The 24448-nt window shown below is 47.4% G+C and overlaps 1 protein-coding gene and 1 non-coding gene across 4 annotated transcripts in view; one reads left to right on the top strand and one right to left on the bottom strand.

Annotated features, from left to right (window-relative positions):
* DLEC1 (DLEC1 cilia and flagella associated protein) overlaps window positions 1–24448 on the top strand; it is an 82811-nt gene that overhangs the window by 17146 nt on the left and 41217 nt on the right. For all 3 annotated transcript variants that reach the window (XR_008309617.1, XM_053260283.1, XM_053260282.1), the window contains exons 10-20: window positions 5302–5438; window positions 5539–5631; window positions 8170–8260; window positions 9838–10000; window positions 10631–10823; window positions 12051–12109; window positions 12669–12840; window positions 14949–15042; window positions 15243–15373; window positions 16497–16655; window positions 23534–23673. Coding sequence is in view for 2 of the 3 variants with exons in the window: in XM_053260283.1 (XP_053116258.1) it covers window positions 5302–5438; window positions 5539–5631; window positions 8170–8260; window positions 9838–10000; window positions 10631–10823; window positions 12051–12109; window positions 12669–12840; window positions 14949–15042; window positions 15243–15373; window positions 16497–16655; window positions 23534–23673 (1432 nt within the window). In the remaining variant the exon portion in view is untranslated. The remainder of the gene's footprint in view (window positions 1–5301; window positions 5439–5538; window positions 5632–8169; window positions 8261–9837; window positions 10001–10630; window positions 10824–12050; window positions 12110–12668; window positions 12841–14948; window positions 15043–15242; window positions 15374–16496; window positions 16656–23533; window positions 23674–24448) is intronic.
* Window positions 13001–13146, bottom strand: LOC128332204 (small nucleolar RNA snR34). The gene has a single exon (XR_008310620.1). It is a non-coding gene; the product is annotated as a small nucleolar RNA snR34 (small nucleolar RNA).

Genomic DNA, 24448 nt, shown 5'->3' with positions numbered 1-24448 from the left:
GAGGATTTTAACCCACTCATGACAAAAGTCCTCACTATTATTGGACTTCAATCCAAAATATCCACAGAACCAAGTCAGAACCCTAAAGGAGATTTAGTGTTCCTGAAGGCTAAACCTCGTGATATATTGCTGCCCATGCCAGATTGCTTTACAGAGGCAATAAAAATAGAATGGGCAACGCCAGCTGTTAACAAAAAACCTATACCTGCGACTACTCGTTTCTACTCTTTTCAACAAAAGACTTCTGATCTGCTAAAGACCACCACCACCAATGCTCCATTCGTACAACTGGTCACTGAATCCTTGATCCCACGAGACAGGGAAGTGTCTTTAAAGGACCTGTCAGAAAAGAAGGCAGAGTTTGCTTTTAGGCTCGTTCACGACAACTCTTCATTGGCCACACAGTCTTCTGCTGCAGCATCTATGGCAGCAAGAGCCAATCTATTATGGCTTAACGACTTGATTGACAAAACTCCAACTGACCCTGCTCAGCTCAGACAACAGTTGGTGAAACAACAGAGGGCTCAAATGTTCGTAGCGGACACTACATTAGATTCAATCTGTTTTTCATCCAGGGCTTCTGCGGCTGCAGTAGTGGGCAGACGCCACCTGTGGCTGAAAGGGTGGCAAGTAGACATCACTTCAAAGTCAAACTTATCAGCTGTTCCTTATGACAGCTCCAAGCTTTTTGGGGACTCCGCCCTTAAGGGTGTGCTGGTGGAGTAGAAAGAAAGGAGAAAAGTATGCCAACTGCCCCTAAAAAAGGTGACAAACCTCCGTTTAAGAGACTCTTCCAGCCTTTTCGTTCCTTTTGCCCCTCATTTAGGGGGCGGGACAGAGATTTCAGAGCTCAAAGAGCTGTATGGTCTCACCAATTTCCTTCCAGGAGCTCCACTAACTGGCAAGCCTTCAACCAGGGCAAGCAGCAGGGAAAACAACAATACTGACATGGGGGACCCCACTCTGGGGGGACGCCTTTCACGGTTTTTTCCCATCTGGAAACAGACGGTAACAGACACTTGGGTCCTGAGGCTGATCGAGTCAGGCTACAGAATAGAAATGAACTCCCTTCCTCGCTCCTGGTTCCTTCCTGCACCCCGGTCTCGCTATTTTTCCAAACATGCAGACGTAAAATCAGCTATTCAACATCTTCTGGAAATAGGGGCAGTGGAAAAGGTGCCGTCCGGTTAAGAACGGAGGAGAGTTTATCTATTTTGTTCACCGTCCCCAAAAAAGACGGGTCAAAGAGAGCAGTGCTAGACTTGAAACATCTAAACAAGCACGTGAAGACTCAGAAGTTCCGGATGGAATCTCTCTGGTCAATCACGAAATCTCTTCAACACAGAGACCTGCTCTCTTCTATCAACTTAAAAGAGGCATACCTCCACATCCCTATCCATCCAAAAAGCAGACGTTTTCTATGCTTCAAGTATGCGGGGATTGATTTTCAGTACAAGGCGCTACCATTCGGCCTGTCCTCAGCCCCAGGGTCTTCACCAAGGTCCTGGCACCAGTCATGGCTCACCTGCGACTATGAGGGGTCCACGTTTTTGCTTACCTGGACGATCTTCTCGTGAAATCAAGCTCACCAGAAGCAGCAACATCCGACCTAGCGGTGACACTGGCCACTCTGGAACAGCACAGTTTCCTAATAAACAGAAAGAAAAGCCACCTGACGCCCTCTCACAGGATTCTGCATCTAAGGGTGCTTATAGATACATTGCAAGATCGGCTTTTTCTACCAATGGACAGGATTTGAACCCTGGTCTCGGAAACGCAATTGGCCTTCCATGCATGGGAGACCCCCATACTATCCCTGGCAAGACTTTTGGGGCTAATTGTCTCCACGTTGGAGGCAGTACCTTGGGCGAGGTTCCACCTCAAAGAACTGCAGTGGTTCCTTCTGTCGTTCCAGTCATTCATATCGAGAAAACGGAACATAATGGTTCATATGCCCTCCAAAGTCAGGATGTCACTTTGTTGGTGGAGCTCCTCCCAAAATCTGTCCCGAGGGAAGAGTTTCTTAGAATTCCCAGGGACTATCATAACAGCGGACGCCAGCAACAGAGGTTGGGGAGCTCACTGTCTTCAATTCTCTGTTCAAGGGAAGTGGAGCCCGGAAGAACAGGCACATTCAGTAAACTGGCTGGAACTGAGAGTCATCAGACTAGCTTTGCTGAACCTCCTCCCTCAAGTGACAGGCCGGGATGTCTTAATAAAGACGGACAATACCACGGCAAAAACGCATGTCAACAGTCAAGGGGGCACGAGATCCAGGTCCCTGTATCAGGAGTCAGTCCTGATGTCTTGGGCAGAATGTCACCTGAAGTCAATCGCAGCCCACCATGTGAAAGGAGACCTGAATTCAATCACGGATTGGCTCAGCAGAGAGGATCTCCTTCCAGGAGAATAGGCGTTGAACCTCCAAGTGTTCGAACAACTGGCACACAGGTGGGAACGTCCTATCGTGGACCTGTTTGCGACACCTCTCAATGTGAAGCTATCCAAGTACATCACCAGGTTCCATTGCCGGATGGCGGTAGGGACGGATGCACTGTCCTGCCAGTGGCCAAGAGGTGTGCTGTATGCTTTTCCTCCAATACCTTTGTTAATGCACGTGTTAAGATGAATAAAGGAACAAAAAGCAGAGATCATTCTAGTGGCTCCTTACTGGCCAAGAAGGCTGTGGTTTGTCAAACTGGTCTCTCTAAGCATGGGCAAGCCGTGGCATCTACCAGTCATCCCAGACCTTCTACTTCAGGGTCCTGTACAACACCCGAACCCAGCCTGGTTTCAGCTAGCCGCATGGAGACTGAGCGGCGGCTGCTGAACAGACAGGGGGTGATGGAGAAGGTGGCCGCTACCATCCTGGCCTCTCGTCATTCTTCTACAAATCAGGTGTACCAATACACATGGAGGACATTTCTCCGATGGTCGTGCCAACATCATATCTCCAAGGGTCAAGCCACCCTAAACCATCTTCTGCAATTTTTACAGGACAGCCTTGACAAGGGTCTAAGACCGAACACGTTGAGACGACAGGCGGCCTCTCTGACCGGGGAATCGTCAAAGATTTCAATATCTCATCCTTTGCTAAAGTGATTCTTAAGGGGGGGCAACCTTATTATCCCCTCCAGTTACCCACCGATTCCTTACTTGGAATTTGAACCTTGTACTGAAAGCACTGCAACACACACCGTTTGAATCTATCAGTTCAATTCCTCTGAGGTTATTGTCCATGAAGTTGGCTTTCCTGGTGGCCGTGACATCGCAAGGCGTGTTTCGGAATTAAGGTCACTGTCAGTTCATAAATCTTACTGTATAATATCACAGGATGCTGTTCATCTGATACCGGACCCGTTCAGCCAACCAAAAGTGCTCTCCGATTTCCATATGGCACAGGATGTATACCTACCATCATTCTGCCCACATCCGACGCACCCTCAAGAAAAGTTGTGGCATAAACTGGATGTACGACGCTGCCTAAAGCAATACATTGCACGATCCGCTGATTTTCGTAAGACGGATTCGCTCTTCGTATCATATTTACCAGCATCTATGGGAGAAGCAGTATCTTCAAGGACAATTGCAAGGTGGATCAGAGCTTGCATCTCTCTGACGTATAAGACACAGAAAGTGCACCCACCTGAGCACATATTGGCTCATTCCACCAGATCGACTGCTACTTCAGCTGCCTTCACTGCCAATGCCCTCGTCCAGGAAATATGTAAGGTGGCAGTTTGGAAGAACCCCTCCACCTTTATAAAACATTATAAACTGGAGTTATATGCCTCCACTCAGGCAGCCTTTGGGAGGCGGGTTCTCCAAGGAGTACTTCCCCAGGAGTAGAGCAACTTGTGGGATCCCTCCCAGAGACGTACTGCTTGGGTATGTCCCAATGAGATGCCTTGATTGCAGCAACCGAGAACGGAGCATTGGTCACTTACCATGAAGGCTTCTTCTGGTTTCTGCAGTCAAGGCATCTCAGCCTACCCAATTCCATGTATGTATATATATATTTTTTTTCTTGCTCTACTCCAAGGGAACTTATTGTGGGGATAGGTTGGAATGAAGCACCTTGTCCCTACAAACTATTTTTAGTCAAATGGGCTGTCTCTGTTCCCTGTGTTGTATTCAGTTATTCTGTTATATATGGTTATATGTACCTTCTCTTTATTAGCTCGGCCTATAAGAACTGGGGTGGGGTTATCCCCGTTGGGCTCGAAAGGCTTTTTTATTAGAATTTACATAGTCCTGCCCAGGAGCACGTGATGAGGATAACCCAATGAGATGCCTTGACTGCAGCAACCAGAAGAAGCCTTCACGGTAAGTGACCAATGCTCCATTTTCATAGATTTAATAATACATTGTTCAAATATTTAATCTAAAGAAAGGACCTTAATAGGCGTGGGGCCATAACTCATTGGTAGAGCATCAGCTTTGCATGCAGACAGTCCCAGGGTCAGTCCCCAGCATCTCCAGGTAGGGTTGGGAAAGACTGCTCCTGAAACCTTGGAGAAGCTGCTAGTCAGTGGAGACAATATTGAGCAAGATAGACCAACACTCTGACTCGGTATAAGACAGCTTCCTGTGTTCCTAATACCATTGCCAGTTGTATGCCCAGATATACCTGTGTGGCAAATTTGCTAATGGAGGAAGCATTACAGAAAATGTGATCCCCAGCTGCAGCCTGAAGGGGTCCATTTTGTTCTGGTTCCTCAGGATCTACCTCTTCATTCCCACCTGATTCTGCAACATGTGTAGTCAAGGCCTGTAGCTCAAGCCCTAAAGCATGTGACACCATGATCAGGAGCAGAGTCAGCACCAGGACATTCCACCTCTCACCATTCTTGACTTAGGAGGAACACTGTGTGCCTTTCCCTTTTCTGCTGCTTCCTGATATGTCGGCCTGTGGTGAGCACAGGGCTCTTGTAGGTCAGTGTTGCAACTTTAAGCTGCTTTTAAAAATACACTGGCTGACATCCCCATTAACTTCATGGCACCTGCATGCCATGAAGAAGCATCCCCTTAGCAGACCACTTCCTTAGGTCCACAAAGCTGATTGCACAAGGGGTGTGTGTGATTTTCGTAACCCTCAGGGACATATTTTTGAGTGCACAGGGTACTACTTGGGGAAGGAGAGATCCATGAAAACCACCCTTTGACCCTTGCATGATCAATTTTGTGGGGGTAAGGAAATGGTCTGTTGTGGGGACACTCTTTTGTGGTGCGCAGGCAGGCACACAATTAGTGGCAGGCACACAGTTTTCCCCTGTTGCTTTTACATGTTTTCTATTTCAGTGCCTCGCGTTTTAGATTGTGGAGCCTGCCTTGTAGGTGGAATAAAATTTACAGAATTTCCATGCAAAAATGAAGGGTCCAGTGTTGGGAAGTTTTGCATCATGCCAAAGAAAATGTGGCCACCACTTCACTTTCGGGTAAGTGAGGAAGTCTCCCCCTTTCCTCCCTCAGTCCCATCGATTTTGAATGTCAGAATCTGCAGTCTTACAGCGATTTGTTCTCTTTTCTTATGTGAAGGCTGTTGCCACTTTTGGTTTTGTGGAGCAAGAGCCATTTGGGATCCGACCCGCTGTTTTTGAGCTCGCTCCGGGCCAGTCAGCATCAATTGAGGTCAGTTGTTGGTTCTCTTGGTCATGCTTCAAGCATGCATGCAAAATAGGAACACCATTTTAGAAAGTATAAGGCAGGATTCAGCACTGTCTTTTCATTTGAAATATGCCACCAATTCATTTGCCACCAGCTCGTTTGGTAGCAACCCAAAATCGAGCCGCCTTTAGGGCTGCCCCAGGACTTTGGAACATGCTCCCTAATAGAATTAGAGCCTCCTCATCTCTGGTTGCTTTTAAGAAACACTTGAGATGAACCTCTTTAATCAGGCCTTTAATAATGGGGGGAGAGTTTATACTGTTAATCTTTTACATGGTTGTAAATTATTTTAAAGTTATAACTTTTATTTGGTTGTGTGTTAAATTGTGGTACATATTACATAAACCATCCGGAGATGTGTATGTTGGGCAGTATAGGAATATGCAAAATAAATAAATAGAAATAATAAAAGACAGATGTACATACCAGCAATTGAACCCTGGCTCATCCACCAATCTTGCGCTTGCCAGTTGTCATGCCTGGTGCCGCTGCTGCCATCTCCCCTTCCTCAAGTAACGGCAAGTTAATAAGGTGACCTACAACATGTTGTGTGGCTTTCTCCTCTTCCTTTGGAGCCCTGCGTGGTCAGAGGATCAGAACCGCATTGACACCTTCTCCCCCTTCGTTCTGCTTCCTGGTGGGACAGGAGAGAATGGGAGATCTCCCTTTGCTCAGGGTGTCCAGTTAAGGAAGGAGAGAGAACAACCTCCTTCCAGCTCGGATACCCTGCTGTGGGGTATTTCTCTAGCTGGAGGAGGTAGCAGATGAGCTGTGGTGGGGTGAGATCAAGACTGCCAGCTGGTGTGTTCTTCTGATATGCATGTCCATCTTTCCCAGTTATGGAGCTGGTCTTGTAGTAGCAAGCATGACTTGTTCCCTTAGCTAAGCAGGGTCCACCCTGGTTGCATATGAAAGGGAGACTAGAAGTGTAAGCTCTGTAAGATATTCCCCTCAGGGGATGGAGCCACTCTGGGAAGAGGATAAGGTTTCAAGTTCCCTCCCTGGCTTCTCCAAGATAGGGCTGAGAGAGATTCCTGCCTGCAACCTTGGAGAAGCCTCTGCCAGTCTGTGCAGACAATACTGAGCTAGATAGACCAATGGTCTGACTCGGTATATGGCAGCTTCCTATGTTCCTATGTTGAGCTGAGAGGATCCTTGGCTCACAGCCTGGCTGAAGAACAGGCTGTGAATCCTAGTATTATATTACATTTGTCCTCACCATAGTATATATTCTATAGACCAGCATTTTGCATCCTGATCATCCCTGAGGCTTGGTTCTCCCCTAGTGTCTAAAGCAGGCTTTTTAAGAATAAGGAGGCCGCTATGCATTTATACAAAGATGTGTTCATTCTTCACTTTACAGAACAATCACAAATATTATAAAATCCGTTGTAGAATTGATCTGGGGGTTAGGGGAGGAGAGGCGTGTTGGTAATGTCACAGGCATTAGGCTCCCCTGGCAGTCATTTTCTCCCTTGTTTAACCTGAACTGCTGAAAACCTGCAGAACGTTGTCCCGGGACAAAAAATATATATCTGTAGTTTGGAAGCAAAGATGCCTTCAGATCACTTGCACCATGCTTAAAATGTGACAGCTGTCATCTGCCAGCCATGAGAGCTCTAATGCACACTTGCCAGGATACTGCCATTATTTCAAAAGAGGAAGCAGATCTGTAAGCAGCACGCTCCTTTGCACTCATATATTGTTATTGTTATCATCATCATCATCATCATCATCATCATCATCATCATCATCATCTTTATATATATATACTTCTCTTAGATGTACCTGTTGCTAATCCCATGTGTGGCAGCTCTCGTGAGAGTTTGCGAGCAGCTGCTGATAGTGACGGGGACAGGCAAGAGGAAGAATGTGGTGGCCGGCCCACTGGCTGGCTGAAGAAAACTGCGGGCGGGCGGGGGGTCGCAGCAGGTGGGCGGCCATGTTTGGCAGTTGGATGGCCAGCCAGCAGGTGGGCAGCCAGAAAACGGCAGGGGCGAGTGGCGGAAAAGAAGAAGATGGGGCGGGCGGGGAAGAGGGAGAAGTCAGCTGTGGCGGGGAGAAGGAGGCAGCTCTGGGTGGGTGGGCGGGGGGAGAAGGCAGCGTCTCTGGGCAGGCAAAGAAGAAGAAGGTGGCGGGCTGGGCAGCAGGCTGGCAAACTAGAGGCGCAGATGCTTTGTGCCCGGCCCAGCTAGTTGTTATTTTATTAATTATTGTTGTTGTTAGTTTTATTTTATTTTATTAATTCTCAATTTCAATGTATAGTATAATATTGCTGTATAGAGTATACAATATAGAGTAACAAAAAACTGAAACAAACCCAGGAACTTAAAATTTAAACTTCAAGAATAGGGGAGATGACAAGCAAATGTGTGTTGTAGATAAGCCTTGGATTCCTTAGATTCTTTGGGCGAAACCATAATACTTATTGATATAAATATTTTAATGTAGATGAGTCCTGAGAATATTGCTGTTTTCATGATATAGAAACCTTCCTTTCAGGTAGTGTTTGCTCCCATTTTTGCTGAAGACCTGTCAGTGGTGTATACCATTGCTTGTGACAATTGCCAGATCAACGATATTACTGTGACAGGTTTGTTACGGACCTCTTTGTGAGTTTCAAGTTAAAACAAGTTTTATTTCAGAATTTTGGGTAACCCTGGGCAAAAGATCATCAGTCTGTTTCTTTTTAATCAATGAGGGGCAGAGGCAGTAGCATACGCACAGAGCACTCCATGGGCCTCTGCTCAGGACATCAGGCAAGCAAGACTCACCATATATTTTGTTTGTTTGTTTTATTTGTGATTGTACATGGTTATGTTTATCCTCACAACAACCCTGTGAGGTAGGTGAGGCCGTGAGATAAGTGACTGGCCCAGAGTCACCCACTGAGTTTCATGGCTGAATGGGGATTTGAACTCGGGTCTCTCCAATCCAAGTCCAGCACTCTAACCACTAACTGTCTGTGTCTTAACTAAAGGGCAGCTTCACGTAAGATGTTCTGTGGTTTCCCAGGAACAGTGTCACTGGTTGAAATACTGCGCTATGTTATGTATGTGTTGCAACATAACGTTTGTACAGTTGCCCAACAGCGCTGTTGCACATGCACACAAAATGCACAAACACAGTTGCACAACAGTACAGCCATTATTTTTGATGGTCATGCTGTCGCACAACTCTTTGCAATTTTGACTCTTGTGCAACTGCGCAAACATTACACTGCAGCATGCATGGAACACTGCACAGTATGTCAGCCTCCGTTCTTATGTCTATATTCTGCGTTCTTCCAGAGTATCACCCCAGAGCTAATGCTCCATTTTTTTCTTGGAAATTAGGATGTGCAGAACATTCTGAGCTTGTAACGTTCTGTCTCCAAATGGCCATTTGGAGTGTTCTGAACTCGGAAAAGAACGCCCTTCAAATGAGAGGCCTGTTCCAAGCTCAGAACGGAACAACCTCGTTCCGAGTTGGAACGTTTCGAGTCGGAACGTTCCGGGCTTTCTGATTGCCATTGCACTCAGAACTGTTGGAACAACCAGCTTGGCCAGTTGTTCCAGGCATTTGCATTCCGTTCTGAGCTTGGAACAGAATACAAATGTCATTCCGCGCACATCCCTAATTGGAATATAGTCATTATTTTTTCTCAGTTATGTTTTTATCCTGCCCATCCTTCAATTTGCGGAGAGTGGCACACACATGGTATGAGGTCACCTTTCTCATTTTATATGAACTCTCTGGGTCCAAGAAAGCAAATTGGTCTGTAGCAATTCATTACTGTTAGATGAGCGGATTGTCCTTTGCAGGGCAGTCCCCCCGAGTGCCAACAATATGGGAGGATGTCTCTGCTGTCCTGAATTTGAGTAAGGCCTCTGAGGGCCTCAGAAGACTGGCTTGAATTCCCTTCCTGGGCAACAGTCCACCTCGGTATGGCCCCATCAGGGAACTTGGGCAGGGATTGCATTTAAAAAGTCCTCAGGTGGCAGGTCTGGGAAGAACCTTTCTGGCCACCTAGGATAGCTGCTGTCAGTTAGAATTGGGCTAGTGGTCGGATTTGGTATAATGCAACTTCTTGTGTTTACCCTGGTACATTTGGGTAGTCCCATTTAAATCCCTGGACTCAGTCATGTGTGTTTGCTTAGTAAACAGAAATGTGTGTTCTTTTGTTTCTAGGGCTTGGGCAGCTTATAGGTCTGAAGCTTTTATCTGTCACTGGTGGAGAAAGCAGCCCTATCCCCGGGGAGCTTACAGATGTCACAGCGCAGCATCTTGTACGCTTTGAGTCTCTGAATCCTTATTCCATGGCAGAGAAAACGTTGGTTCTAAGAAATATTACGTAAGTAGGGTACTCGTACTGCATGCAAAGAGTGGGGAACTTTTTTTTTTTAGTTCAGCAGATTGCTTTTCCCCATCCTGTGGCTCTGCTTTACCTTCTAGGCAGTCCACACGGGGTTTCTTTAAAACCCCAACTCGGCCAGCCTTGATAGTAAAGCCGAGTTGTGAGATGAAGAAAAGCAGCCCGCACAGGCGAGCCAGCAGTGAAGGCGAGGCTGAGCTATCCCTACCTAAGTCTTCCCCCATCTTGTGACTCTACCTTGCCTTCTAGGCTGACTATGTTAGGGTTTTAAAGTGCAGATCGGTGGCAGCTGGGGAGGGAGTCCACCCTAGTTGTCCTTGCATGGCTTGCCTAGAAGGTAAGACAGAACCGTAATATGCGGAAGGGTGGAGAGGTAATGAGGTGCCGGAGAGTGGCTGGCAGCCGTAGGCAGGTGAAGCCGTGCTCTCAGACAGTGAGGGGCAGGGCAAGAGGCCCACAGGCACTGCCTGAGGTTGTTGCCTCACCTTGCCTCATTGGTGAGCTGACCTTGGGGCCAGACCTGATGTTCCTCTGACATTCCATTTCACCGGAATTGAAATTGCATAGCTCAATGTCTCTCTTGGCTCCTTATTTTTCTCTTTCTTCCAGCCATGTGGAGCTTCCTTTTTTCTGGCAAATAATGAAGCCTAATCTACAGTCATTAACACTGGAAGGAAAAGTAGACCTTGGGAAGATCAAGTACATCATGGAGAAGGACTCTGCTTTCTCGATCACTCCTGCTATGGGGGTTCTGCATCCCCATGCTGATCACTCATTCACTCTCAGTTACCTTCCAAAAGAGGTGCAGCCTTAATTGTTCTTGACTGAGTGCATCCCCTAGCCTTTTGCTTTTTAGAAGTTATTTGTTCTGTGCTTTCTATGCTGTGTAGCTTTCTGGAGCCAAAACAGAGTTTATTTGAATGAGCTCGTTTGCAACATTTGTTGCTCACTTTCCCACAGAGGGCTCATGGTGATGCTTTACAAAAAATATAGGACTTGCTCTCATGTTACGTATGTGCTTTGTTGACTGGTATAGACCAGGCCAGTGTTCCCTCTAAGAGAGATTCCCAAATGTTGTTAACTACAACTCCCAGAATCCCCCACCGCAATGGCTTTTGCTCAGGGATTCTGGGGCTTGTAGTCAACAACCTCTGGAAATCTCTCTTAGAGGGAACACTGGACTAGGCTTGCATAATTTGTGACCCATTGAGCCAAACACAGCTCTCCAGCCATGTAATTCTGCCTGGCAGCTTCCCGGCACCTCTCTGTTTTTGCTGTTCCCAGGCAGGCAGCAAAAACAGGAGGTTTATCGAATTACCAGTGGGTCATTGTAGATGGGTAATGGGTGAGTTTGACTTGTTGGGTCACAAGTTGGCAAGCTTGGTATAAACTGAGGCCATCTTTGTATAGCCATATTTGTATCTGTATAGCATTAGCCCTATTCAGACGTTATGTTGTATGTTTTTTATGTGAATGACTGTAAAGTAAAAGTAAAGTTGTGCTGTCGAGTCAGTATCGACTCCTGGCAACCACAGAGCCATATGGTTTTCTTTGGTAGAATGTGGGGGGGCGGGTTACCATTGCCATCTCCTGTACATTATGAGATGATGCCTTTCAGCATCTTCCTATATCGCTGCTGCCCAATATAAGTGATTCCCATAGTCTGGGAAACATACCAGCGGGTATTTGAACCGGCAGACTCTTGCTCCCTAGGCAAGTTACCTCCCCGCTGAGCCATTAGGTGGCTGTGAATGACTACCTGTATTCATTTTTAAAGTGAACCTGGGTACAGGCCCCTCACATGCATGTGAGTAACTGCAGCTGTATACAGATCTGAACTTGTGCACACTGTACATTTATATGAGTGCTGAACATGTTATGTGAATAGGGCTTTCATCAGCTTTTTCCATAGCGTTTTACTCGGGAGAAAAGGAGCTTGGGAGGGGAAAAATCCTAACCAGGACTATGGACACATTGCATATTACATTAAAAATGTAGTTTGTCCTTGTATTTCTTTTTCTTTTTACAGCTGAAGGAGTATCATAGTGTGCTTCAGATTGTGCTAGAGGACATCCCAGAACTGCCTAGGTAAGTGGAGAACTATGTGATTTGTGTATAAAAATGCATCCAAGTTATGCCTTTGTTGTTGGTGTATTTGTTGCTATGTTGATTCTAGAGAGTTAGGCTGTGTCCAGGTGGTAGGATCTCCCACAGCACATTTAGCACCATAGACAAGCCATGGGTATTTGTGTGTCTGGGATAGGTGGGGGTGGGAGGAAGGTACCACCACCAAACAAAAGAGGTACCTACTAGTGCAGAAGGAATTGGGATAGGGTTGTCCATAGACACTGTGCAAAGTTGTGCTGTTTTTACTGTTCTTGCTATTTAGATTCTTCAAAATATTAATCGTCTGCTATTTAGACTCATAGAAATCAGCATGGGGTTAGCACAAAACTTCCCTGCAATGCCACAGTCTATGGGGTTGGCACAAAACTTTAAAAGAGCTGAGAACCCCTGTGATAGGGTATACTGTATTGGGAGGGGGGGGTGTCCCTGCAGGTCAATGGGAAACTGGAAGGGTCTAAATACAAGACCCATATTGGAGTGTCAGCTCCATAATGTAATTCTAATCTTGTTCTTCTTGTAGTTTTAAAAAATTGACGCAATATGATAGTGACGAAAGCCAAGCAGAGGATGTGATTGCCCTGGAAATAGACCTCAAAGGACAAACAGAACCATTTCAGCTCATTTTAGAACCATATGCCATTTTCATCCCTGGAGAAAATTACATTGGTATAAACATTAGGAGAACATTTCAGGTGTGTTTGCTTCTGCCTCTGCCATATATCTTCTGTAGATTTGTGGGTTTCCTGCACCACAAGTATGGAATCTATTTCTTATATGTCCTGAAAACCCAGTTTCTAGTCCTCATACTCAGGGAGATCACTTCATAACAGACTCTGTCCTGCCCTTTTTCTTATATTTTGTGTCTAGATGCCCTGTGTACACTTTGACAAGGAAACATAATACAAATTATGTTTGAAACAGTTTTGAAACAGTTACTGTTTTGAAACAGTTGCACTGGCTGTCGATATGTTTCCGGGCAAAATACAAAGTGCTGGTTATTACCTTTAAAGCCCTAAATGGCTTATGTCCAAGTTATCTTAAAGAGTGCCTTCTTCTGCATGATCCCCACTGCATGTTAAGGTCATCTGAGAAGGTCTGTCTCCTGTTACCGCCGGTTTGTCTGGTGGCGACTCAGAGGCAGGCCTTCTCTGTAGCTGCCCTGGGGTTGTGGAATGCACTCCCAGCAGAAATCCGTAATCTGGATTCATTGCTGGCCTTCAGGATCGCCCTTAAAACCTATCTGTTTGGCCCGGCCTTCCAGGGTTTTTAATTTGTTGTAAATTGTTTTTAAAATGCTGTAATTGTTTGGCCTGGGTCTCCAGGGTTTTTAACTGTTTAAATGTTTTAACAGTTTAATGCTATTTTAATAGTTTTGATTTTAATAGTTTTGTTTTTATTTTGATGTAAACTGCCCTGAGCCATTTTTGGAAGGGTGGTATATAAATTGAATAAATGAAGGAATGTAATTAATGGCTGACATGATGTGCAATCCTAACAGTGATGGTAGGACTTATCCTGATGCCACTGCTAGAGAACCGGCAGTGGCACTAGCAGCGTCACTGCAGGTTTTCCCATTCGCAGCAACGGGGCTAACTGCGGTGATGCTGCTGGTGCCGCTGCCAGTTCTCTACAGAGGTGTTGCTGCTTCTGGGTCTGCAGCCCACAAATCCCACCATGGCCTTTAGGACTGCACATCACATCAGCCAGTTAAAACAAAACACCAAGTAGCATAAAAACCACATACTTAATTAAAAAGAACAGCAGAACTACAAAGCCTTGCAAAATGAAGAATCGTTTCAGCAACCAACTTCAGACAGGCAAACAGGGATCCAGAGATGGAGTGCCTTGTATCTGCTGCTTACCCAACACATCCTAGTTAGAGGTGGACGATTGAGTTGGGCCTCAGCTCTGATCAAAGGGCTCGGGCAGCTTTGGATGAGAGCAGCCTGGCCCCAAAGTGTGTAGCTTCTCAAAACTAGCACGTTCAATTGAACTCAGAAGTGAATGGGCATCCAGTGCAGTTGGTATAAAATCAGCCTGATATGTACTGAACATCTTGCTCTACCCAGTGTGTAGGAAGCTGCCTTATACCGAGTCTATGAATCTTGCATGGTGTAAGTCAATAGACATTCTTCTCCCTCTTGCATAACACTACAACCAGGGCTCATCCTATGAAATTGATTGCCAGGAAATTTAGGACCAACAAACCGAAAAACTTTTTCACACAACACGTAATCAACTTGTGGAATTCTCTGCCACAAGGTGTGGTGACAGCCACCAACTTGGATGGCTTTAAGAGGGCTTTGGATAACTTCACGGAGGAGAGGTCTATCAATGGCTACTAGTTGGAGGGCTATAGGTCACCTCCAGCCTGAAAGGCAGGATGCCTCTGAGTACTAGTTGCAGGGGAGTGACAGCTCAATATTGTCTATACTGAAGAGGCAGCAGCTCTCCAAGGTTTCGGGCAGGAGTCTTTGCCAACCCTACCTGGAGATGCTGCCAGGGATTGAACTGGGACCTTCTGCATGCAAAGCAGAGACTCAGTGGTAGGGCACCTGCATTGCTTGCAGAAGGTCCCAGAGTTCTCATCCACTGAACCACAGTAGATAAAAGGGATAACATATACACTGAAAAAAGCAATATAAGTTATTTAAAATGATCGTGCAATTTGAAGTTCCTCCCTAGTCTATGGTTTTATGATCGACTTCAAACTCTTGTCCTTAATTGCATCAGTCCACAGCAAATGGGGATTTGTTATATATAATCGCATGGATTGTTCCTTTCTCCCCTGAATTTTCAGATGTATAACAACAGCAAATCATCAGTCAAGTTTGTTTGGGAGAGAATCAGCAATTGTGACATTATTGAAGTAGTGCCTCCTACAGGAAAGATAAGTAAGGTTTCCTTCTTTTGCATCTGACATGTACACCTTGAATTAATTCCTGGCTGACATTATACCAAAAAAGGTAGATCTGACGATGTCAGCATATGTTTGGGATGATGTTATTGGGCATGGAAAAGTCAAATAGGCTTTTAAAGAAAAGCATCTTCCTCTCCTTCCCCCTAATAGTAGTAACTTATTTTTCTTCCCTAGGGGCGAATGAACACCATACCTTTGAGTTCATTATTACTGGAGGGAAACCTGGACATTCCACTCATGACATGTTGTGTACGATTGTTCACTCGGCAGAGCCCGTGGTACTGCATGTGGAAGCTGATTTTAAGGTGGGGATCTGTATACCTTTGAAGATGTCTCATACTTGACGAGACCATTTGTACACAGGACAAACAGCACCACTGAGCTGCGTTCGGATGCTATTCCTCCACCCCAAACCAGCCCATGTGATTGAAAAGGGGGATGATCTGAGAGCATGCATATTTTGACATCTTCCCATATATCCTGCCGTCCTCCCAACATGTTCCTTTATTGTGTAGAGGGATGGTTCGTTTGAACTGCAGCTCTAAGTACAGCCCAAGTACTAGCTAGAGCAGCAGTTAAGGCAGACCGTCTCGCCACATCATAAAGGAATGCACCAGGAGGAGGAGCAGGAGGACATCCAGGAAAGACTCCAGGATATGCGCACTCTCGGTGTGTTCCCCTATTTAATCATGTGGGTCAGTCATCCAAATATCACCTGAAGCAGCCATTCAGTTTAGTTCGGAATACAGGTTGGCAGAATGAAGAATGAACCCACCCCACCCTGCCAAAACTCCAGAGTGGATTGCAGCATCCAGAATGTATTCTTCATTCCACTCTGGGCATGCTTGGAGACCTATGGCATGCCAAGGGAGCAGCAATATCTTCATGCCCTTTTGCATGGGAGGCCATAAGGCATGCATTTGGAGGCCCAGGGCCATAACATATTTTAGGTTTCAGGTTTTTGTTGGTTTTAATTGCAATAGTTTTCACAGCTTCTGTTTTTCTATCATTGTGTGTTAATTGAGTTTGTAAGCCACCTTGGGGGCCCTTTTGAGGGTAGAATGCAGGGTAGAAATCTTCAAATAAATAAATCTGGTTGGTTGGAGGTATTTCTGAAACTGATTTAGACTGCTTCTTTGTGGGAATGTTCCAGAGTCCACTTCCTCGCAGTGGTTTTTCCCAGCCCTGGAGGTTGAGATTCTTTTAACTGGGATGCTGGGGGCTGAGCCTAGAACCACCAGCATGTGCTCTACAGTAAAGATATAGCCCCTCTCCTAATTCTTGTTGTATTTTGTTTTACCTGGCTGCACCTTGGAAGAGACCTCCAAGTATGGTGTTGACTAAATGTCAGCATGCACCATCTTCTAATCTATTGGATGTTTTCCACTGAGTACTTTGGGTGATCACTGGCTGCATGTTTCCTTCCAGGGGCCTGTTCTTTCTATTGACACACCATCACTTGATTTGGGCCTGATTAAACTGGGGAGAAAAGTGCTTTGCACTTTTGAGATTGCAAACCTAAGCCAGCTGACAGGAAAATGGAAAATGCAGGAAAGTCCTGCTTGCTTAGCTGAAAGGAATGAAGAGGTAAGTTGCTCTGCCAGCCTCGTCATCTTACTTACTTTCTCAGATCCAATCATCTGTTTGATAGGGGGGCCAAGTCACAACCCAAAGACTCCACCCACAGTTCCTTGACCAAAGACATCCAGATAATCTGTAGCTGAGCATTAGGGGGATGGGGCTCTAGTTCAGTGGGATTGCATCTGCTTGCATGCACAAGGTCCCAGGTTCAATTACTGGCAGTATCTCCAGGTAGGGTGGGAAAGACTCCTGCCTGAAACCTTGGAGAAGCCACTGCTAGTCAGTGTAGACAATAGGGATGTGGAAAAAGGTTCAAACTTGATGCGGTTCAGTTCGAACTCGGACCAAACAGGGCATTGCATTGGCAATGCCAGTCCGAGTTCAAACTAATCGAACCAGGTTCGGTTCAAACCGGTTCGAAGGTTCTAGACTCCATTTTAGGTCCTATCCTCCATTTTGTGTGACTTGTGTTTCTTGATTTCATTTGCTGAGCTCATGCTTCCCTGATTGTCCAGATGAATCTGGCTCTCTGGTTGGATCTACAGTGGTGCCAGTCTTTGAGAACTGGCACCCTACTGCCAAAGGTGGAGCCTCCAAAAGGAGGGAGTTTCAAATCCTATTTAAAGGAAAGCCACCTAGCAAAATCACTCTTGCTACAGTCTTCCTTGGCTTGAGCTGAGAGCTTCTGGCTGCTTTGCTGGTGAGAGTCGGCCTTGCAGACCTGCTGTGTGCGTGTTGCCTTCTGCCTTGTTCTGCTGCTGGTCTCTCCCCCCCCCCCCCCGCCACCCACAGTGAGTGAGTTAGTGTCTCTCTCTTCCCTCTCCTGCTCTGGACCGGGGGGCCCCAGGCCCTTTGGCCTGAGGCCTCTCTCTGGCCCATTTCTCTAACCCCCAGTACCCACTGTCACCCCATCTTTCTTGCTTTTGTGGTGGCTGATGCTTTTAAAATAAACTTTGAGTAGAGATCTGAGTCCTCAGCTCAGCTGCTGCTTCTGTCAGATGTTGTTGTTGTTTTAATTCTTTCTTGTGGGGGGTTCCTTGTTTTCTCTGGAGCAGGTGCTTTTCTTTAACCCTTTTCTTGCTGTGCTTAGCACACTGCCTGCTCCAGAGTACAGTAGCACCTCCCCCCTTCCTCCTCTTTCCTCCTCTTTCTTTCCTCCTCACCTCTTCCCCATCCCCACAGCCCTTTTCCCCCCACCAGCTTATATATTCATTTATTTAGTGTTTAGTTTAATTTGTTTGTTTGGGTGGGTGATCAGCTGGAAAGCTGTTCATTCTGCCCTCCCACTGCCCCGGCTGTTCATGCCCACCCACTGTGCCAGCCTGCCACTGGTCTGGAATCCATCTTTTTTCTCCTGACCAGTGTGCAGGGCAGAAGATCTCTAGGACAACGTGGTGGTAAGTGCTTTTTTTGTTGTCCCCTTTAGTTTTCCTTAAATAGGGCCTCCTTTCTTGTTTGGGTATGGGGAGGTTTATATTCCATGTTTTTTCGTTACAGGTTGTTGCTTGTTTTCACAGGTTGTTTCTTGTTTTTACAGGTTCCCCCTTAGTTGCCCCCCATTGTGTATTTTATTGTACTGTATTGTTGTGGGTAGGTTCCCCCACCCCAAATAGGTTTTTAAAAAAAAAAACCCCTCAATTTTTTTTACATTATTTTCTATTTTTATTTTTTTTAAGCCTTTGGGAATGTCTGAGCACTGTGTGGTGAGCAAAGCTTGCAGCAAGGTGGCAGGCAGAGGTGGGAGGGGTCCCCAAGCTGGTGAGGGAGGCCAATAGGGGCGAGGCAGAGAGGACAATAGCATGGGATTCCACAGGTCCCCATCAGCAAATTATTTGGCCCAGGTGAGGCGGTGGTGTGAAGGCTCTCCTATCTGGAGATAGGAGCCTGCTACTGCTGAGCCAGGTCCTGGACCAATGGCGGGTCCATCAGTTACTCTGCTGGTGCTGGCGCCCTGTGCAGAGCCTGGCGGTGCGGGGGGCTCTCCTGCCAGGCAAGCTTCTTCCATGGCAGGGGTGGAGGGCAGGGGCTTGACAGCTTGCAGTGCAGCCAGATTTTCCCTCCCTCTTGTGGCCCCTCCAACGCTCCTCTTGCCACTTCGTGGGGGGCCCCCGATGATGCCCAGGTCGTGGAGAGTCCGGTTCTGGGTCCTCCCAGTTTGGCTTTGAGAGGGAAGGAACTGCTGTTGAGGTGGAGGGGTTGCCCCCTCCTCCAATGAAATTGGACCCTTCTTTTTCCGCACAGGGTGGAAGGGGGGTGGGTGACGGCGGTGGGCAAGCACCAGCAGCCCCCCTGGGTCCGCTGTCACCCAAAAGGCGCAAGACGGCGTCCAGGATGTCAGAGGCTACCCAGAGCAGTGATGTTTGGTGGACATTTGAGATCCTTCAAGATGCCCCAACTGCTGCTCACTGTGTCCACTGCAGGGCACAGATCAGTTGGGGCAAGGATGCTAAGCATCTGGGCACGACCTACATGCGGCAGTGTCACCCGGATCTCCTTGACTCTGCTGGCAGTGCTAGTGCAGCTAGTGTGCCTGCAACTAGCGCTGACACAGGCCTTGCGAAGGCTTCCATGAAGGGCACGTTGCCAGTCAAGCACTGGATGCAGTTGTCGGGTAAGAAGTGCCCCAGTCACGTGAACCCACATCTCCTCACCTGCTGGGAGATGATGGCCACTGATAACCAACCGTTTCAGTTGGTCAAGAACACTGGCTTCCGCTGGCCCGGCTACTCCAGGCGCTAGAGCCTGACTATACCATCCCCTCAAGGACCACATTCAGCCAGAATATGATCCCCTCTCTGTACAGGCAGTACAGGGAGCCTGTGTCAGCCATGCTGCATGCAGCACTGGCTAGCACTACCGTGCATTTCACCACTGATTTGTGGGACAGTGTGAGTGGAATGCACGCTGCTTTCCTGGCCCTGACTGGTGGGGTCCGGAGAGAGAGGGGACCTCCGGTGCTGCCTCTGGCTCCAGTGCGTCCCACACCACATTTCGGCAGAGGTGGGCCGTCTTACACATGGAGACCTTGGAAGAGGTGGCAGCTGTAGTTGGCTGCCAAAATGAGGAGTGGATAGGCGGGTTGCCACACCTCATCCAGGGCTTCATTGTGACAGACACTGGCTCCAATGTAATGGCAGTGGTAGAGTCAGTGTTGGAGTGTGTGAACATCCGCTGCATGGCACACATGCTCCACCTGGCTGTCAGGGACACCCTTGTCCTCAAGGAGGCGAAGGTGTCCACAGGGCCACCCCATGGTAGGTGCTGTTGCTGCCATGGCTGCGCTTGTGGAGAAGTCCCGCAAGATTGCAGCCCACTTCCACAGGAGTGAGAAATCCAGACACCTGTTTCACGAGTGGTAGCATGTCCATGGACTTCCTCACCATCTCATCCTTATGGATAGAGATACCTGGTGGAACTCCATCTTCCTCTTGTTCCAGTGTCTGCTGGAGCAGGAGGTGGCCCTCAACAGCCTGGCAAGGAACAAGGCCTTGGGCGTGTGCGACCTATCCAATGTGGAGTGGAAGCTTATGTCCGAGATGGTGTTGGCACTCGAGCCCTTCCTGTTTGCCATCAAGAGCTTGTGTGGTGACACCACTCCTCTGAGCCAGGCCCTGCCCACAGCTCTCCTCCTGGAGAAGCTGATGGGCGAACGCCAGACTTCGCTGACCACACCAGAGAGGCGTGCTCTGGCTGGAATGCTGAGGGCAGGGTTGTCGGCAGGCTGGTCGATGAGTTGGGTGACAGGGAGGAGTACGTCCTGGCTTGTCTCTGTGACCCGACCATCAAGGGTAATGTCGTTTGTGCGGATGACTTGCCCAGGTGGAGGGACTTCCTGGTTGATAGTTAGGGAAGAGGAGGTCATTAGGATTGGCAGAGACCAGGAGGGTGGTGATGGAGCGCCCCCGAACGTGCGCAACCTACACCCAGCAGCAGTGTGAGTGGCCCTCCAGCTCCCACCCCTTTTTCTTCCCAGTCTGGCGGTGCGGCATCCCAGGCAGAGGTGCCAACACAACAGGCAGTCCCTCCCGCTAAATCAGCCCAGTAGTTTAAGCGGATGTGCCTTGGTGCCTTGCCTGGTTTGTGGGAGGCTCAGCCCACCAAGACCAAGCCCACCAGTGCAGTGCAATGCATTACCCAGTACTTGGAGGAGCCTGTGGAGGAAGACCCTGAGATGGACCACACGCAATTCTGGGCAACCCACTGCCAAGTCTGGCCAGACCTGGTGGTGGTTGCTATGTGCTTCCTCTCCTGCCCGCCCACCAGTGTCCAGAGCGAGCCGGTGTTTTCATGTGCTGGCGATGTAACACCTGCTCGGTCCTGGTTGGACCCTGGCTTGGTCGAGCAGTTGGTCTTCCTCAAGGTCAACTTCCCCCTGCTGGGCTATCCCGAGCTGGACGTTGCACTGGGCGAGTGATTGGCCCATGGTTGAACCATGGTGCCAGTCGCCTGCCCAACAGCTTCCGCTCATCCCTACCCCACCTCCTCCTTCAGCTGTGCCATGTTGCAGTGTGCCCACTAATGCTGTGACTTGGCAACTGGATACACCCCCCCACTGGCGTAACCCAATGCTGAAGTGTAGCCCCTGCTTCCACCTGACCACAGCGCTCGGGGGCTGTGGGCGCACACACAGACACTAGGTGGTTGTGCCAGTGTGGCACTGAGTATATTTGTAACAATGTAGATGTGTAAGCATGTAAATTTTTGAATGTGTACACAGGTGACTTGTGGGCAGCGGGAAAGCAGTGGTAGGCCGGGGACTGTAAAATGTGCATCTGTGAAAATGTCGATTTGTAAAAATGTAGCTTTGTAAGCAAGTACATTTTTGAATGTGTTGTGTTGTATATAGTTGAGTGTGTGTGTGGTGGCAGAAGTAAGGCCAGAGACTGTAAAACTGTATATTTGTAAATATGTTGTGTGCATGCGTGTGTGAGTGTGTGCATGCGTGGAGGTTTCTGTTGGACTTGGGTGGGTGTCAGTAGTAGTAGAGGTTTCTTTCCTTTGTGTAGATAGTGTTTTTGGAAGCTTTGGTTTAAGTAGATAGTGTGTGTGTGTAAATAATACTGTATAGCTGCCGAATAGATGGATTTGTATATACTTGTGTATATATGTATTTGTTAAGTGGGTTTATTTAGCCCCCCCTCGCTCTTTTCCCTCTCCAGTTTAGTTCTGACACGCACGCATGGACACACACCAGACACGCATGCACCCGCCATGATGAGTAAGCGGTCTGCTGCCACAGCACGTCGTGTGTGGCCTCCACTGACCAGCTTCTGAGCCGGACTTTCCTTTCCCTTTAATTTTTTCAGAGTCCCCCTCTCTTTCCCCTCTTCAGAGTCTAGGTAGCACACACACGCACACACCAAGCAACCACACATGCACGCCGATGATGACTGTGTGGTCTGGTGCCACCATGTGCCTGGGGCCTTGTGTGGCCTCCGGCAAAGATGTGGTGGACCTGCCACTCTGAGGCACTTTCCCTCACAGGCAAAACGCATGCACGAAGAGAAGAGCAGAAAAACAAGGTGCATGCGTTACTTTAAGTTCTCTTTCAATGTGATGCTGTGTTATTTGCCTTGCCCCTCTTTGTAGTTTGCGTGCCGGGTTGGTTTTACTGCCTTGCGCCGTCTTGTTGCTAGGTCTTGTTTGTTTGTGGCTGTTGTCTGTGGTGTTTGGTTTGGTTCCCTTGGTTTTGCAGTTGTGGGGGCACAGCAGCAGGTCTGTGTCTCTGCAGGGGTTTGGGGGTTTTCAGCTTGGTATCTTTTTAGTAGTGTCACTGCATGTTGGTGCTGTGGCCTGCTAGGGGCACAAAACTGGGGGGGTGTAGGCACTCTTGGATGACAACTGCCATCTGAACCCCAAAACAATTGGGCACTCCTATGATTTTAGGTGATTTTTTTAAAAAAAAGATTTTTCCACTTTTTGCATTTCTCCCATAGGGGACAATGGGGATTTGAGGCAGCCCAGCTGGTCCATTCTCTCCTTTGGGAGGGTGCCTGGGCAACCCAAAGTGGGTTTGGGGGTACGGTAGGTTGTGCCCCAACTCCCCCCAGGCAGCCCCAAGTCGGTGTGGGCTATGGGTTTCTCCCCAGGAATATTTTAGTTTTTGGACTCTTAACAGTCTATCTCTATCAGAGTAGATTCTCTGGTTTGTATATATATGTATGAAAAGGTCATAGGGATTCATTGAGAGAACTCATACAGCAGCAAGGCCAAACAGAAATTGGATTCTTGATTGCTGTATGAGTTCTCTCTATGAATCCTTATGAACTTTTCATACACACACACACACACACACACACACACACACACACACACACACCGGAGAATCTACTCTGATAGAGACGGACTGTTAAGAGTCCAGAAACTAAAATATTATAGGTGGGGAGACCCATAAACCCCACCTGCAAAGGGGGGGGGATGGGGCTGCCTCAAATCCCCATTATTCCCTATGGGAGGAATGCAAGAATTGGAAAAATCTTCAAAATATCATTAAAAATCACAGGAGTGTCTGATTGCTTTGGGGTTTGGTGGGTGGTAGGCTACCACCCACCCCAGTTTTGTGCCCCTAGGTGCTCTGCACAGGGAATAATGGGCAGGTTTGAGTCCCCATTATACCCTATGTAGAATCTTTTAGAACCGGTTCAAATTTGAACCGAACTGGGAGGGGGAGTACGAACAAAACCAAATCTACCCACCTTGGTTCGAAGCTGGTTTGAATTTGAACCCAACAGGCCAAGCCGTTTTTGTGCACATCCCTAGTAGACAATACTGAGCTAGATTGACCAAAGGTCTGACTTGGTAGACGGCAGCTTCCTATGTTCCAAGCAGCTGAATGTGGACTCTTGTTCATTGAACTACATTGACTTTCAGTCTTCTCTCTGCAGACTTCTCCATTCACAATTCAACCATCTAATGGAGAATTGGGTCCTCTTGAAAAATGCAGTGTGTCAGTTTCATTTTGGTCAAATGTCTGTCAACGTATACAGACAGTGTTAGAGATGGAAGTGGAAAATGGAGATGGAAGGTGAGGAAATGAAACGGAACAGAAACCTGTATAGCAATGATGCTTTTATATTGGTTGCTTGCTTGTGTGCTTTGTGGACTCTTGAGACTGATCAGATAACATAGGGATGAAGGGTTGAAGACTGTGGTAAGTTATCTGTTACTTGGACAGAGTGTGTTCACGCTAGCCTTGGTACTGGCAGTAGTAGTAGAAGGATCTATATGCACAGGCTGACAACTAGAAAGCTATTTAATTTGTATTTATTTGAAATATGTTAATACTGGTTTTTATAACCATTTTATAGCGTGCAGATTTAAAACAATATGAACAGAAAAAGCAGTAAAACAAACAGAATGAATGATAAAGCAATCCAAATAAAAACAGCAGCAACTTTGTCAAAGAAATAAAACAAAGCAGAAGCAAGCAGCCCTAATAACAATAACAATAACAATAACAATAATAATAATAATAATAAAGGCCTTCAGAAAAAGGAACGTCTCCAGCCACTCCCAAAAGACAGCAGGGAGGAGGCTAAATGAATCTCTTTTGGAAGAGAGCTCTAGGATTGGGCTGCCACAGAGAAGGCCGTGCTCCTTGTAGAGGCCAGCCTGGCCTCTCCATTAGAAGCAGTCTGCAGCAGGCTTTCCTGCTCATATGGAGGAGACTTTCCCTGAGATAATCAGGGCCTACGGTGTTTCAGGCTTTAAAGGACAAAAGCAATGGCAAATAGTCCTGTGGGGCGGTCAGAAAGCCCAGGGCAAGAAGTCCAGGGATAAGGTGGCTGTAAAGGAGAGCA

Source organism: Hemicordylus capensis, chromosome 6 (assembly GCF_027244095.1).
Source record: "Hemicordylus capensis ecotype Gifberg chromosome 6, rHemCap1.1.pri, whole genome shotgun sequence".
NCBI classification, from domain to species: Eukaryota; Metazoa; Chordata; class Lepidosauria; order Squamata; family Cordylidae; genus Hemicordylus; species Hemicordylus capensis.
The sequence above is the reverse complement of the archived record's forward strand: the minus strand, read 5'-3'. Positions and strand labels throughout refer to the sequence as shown.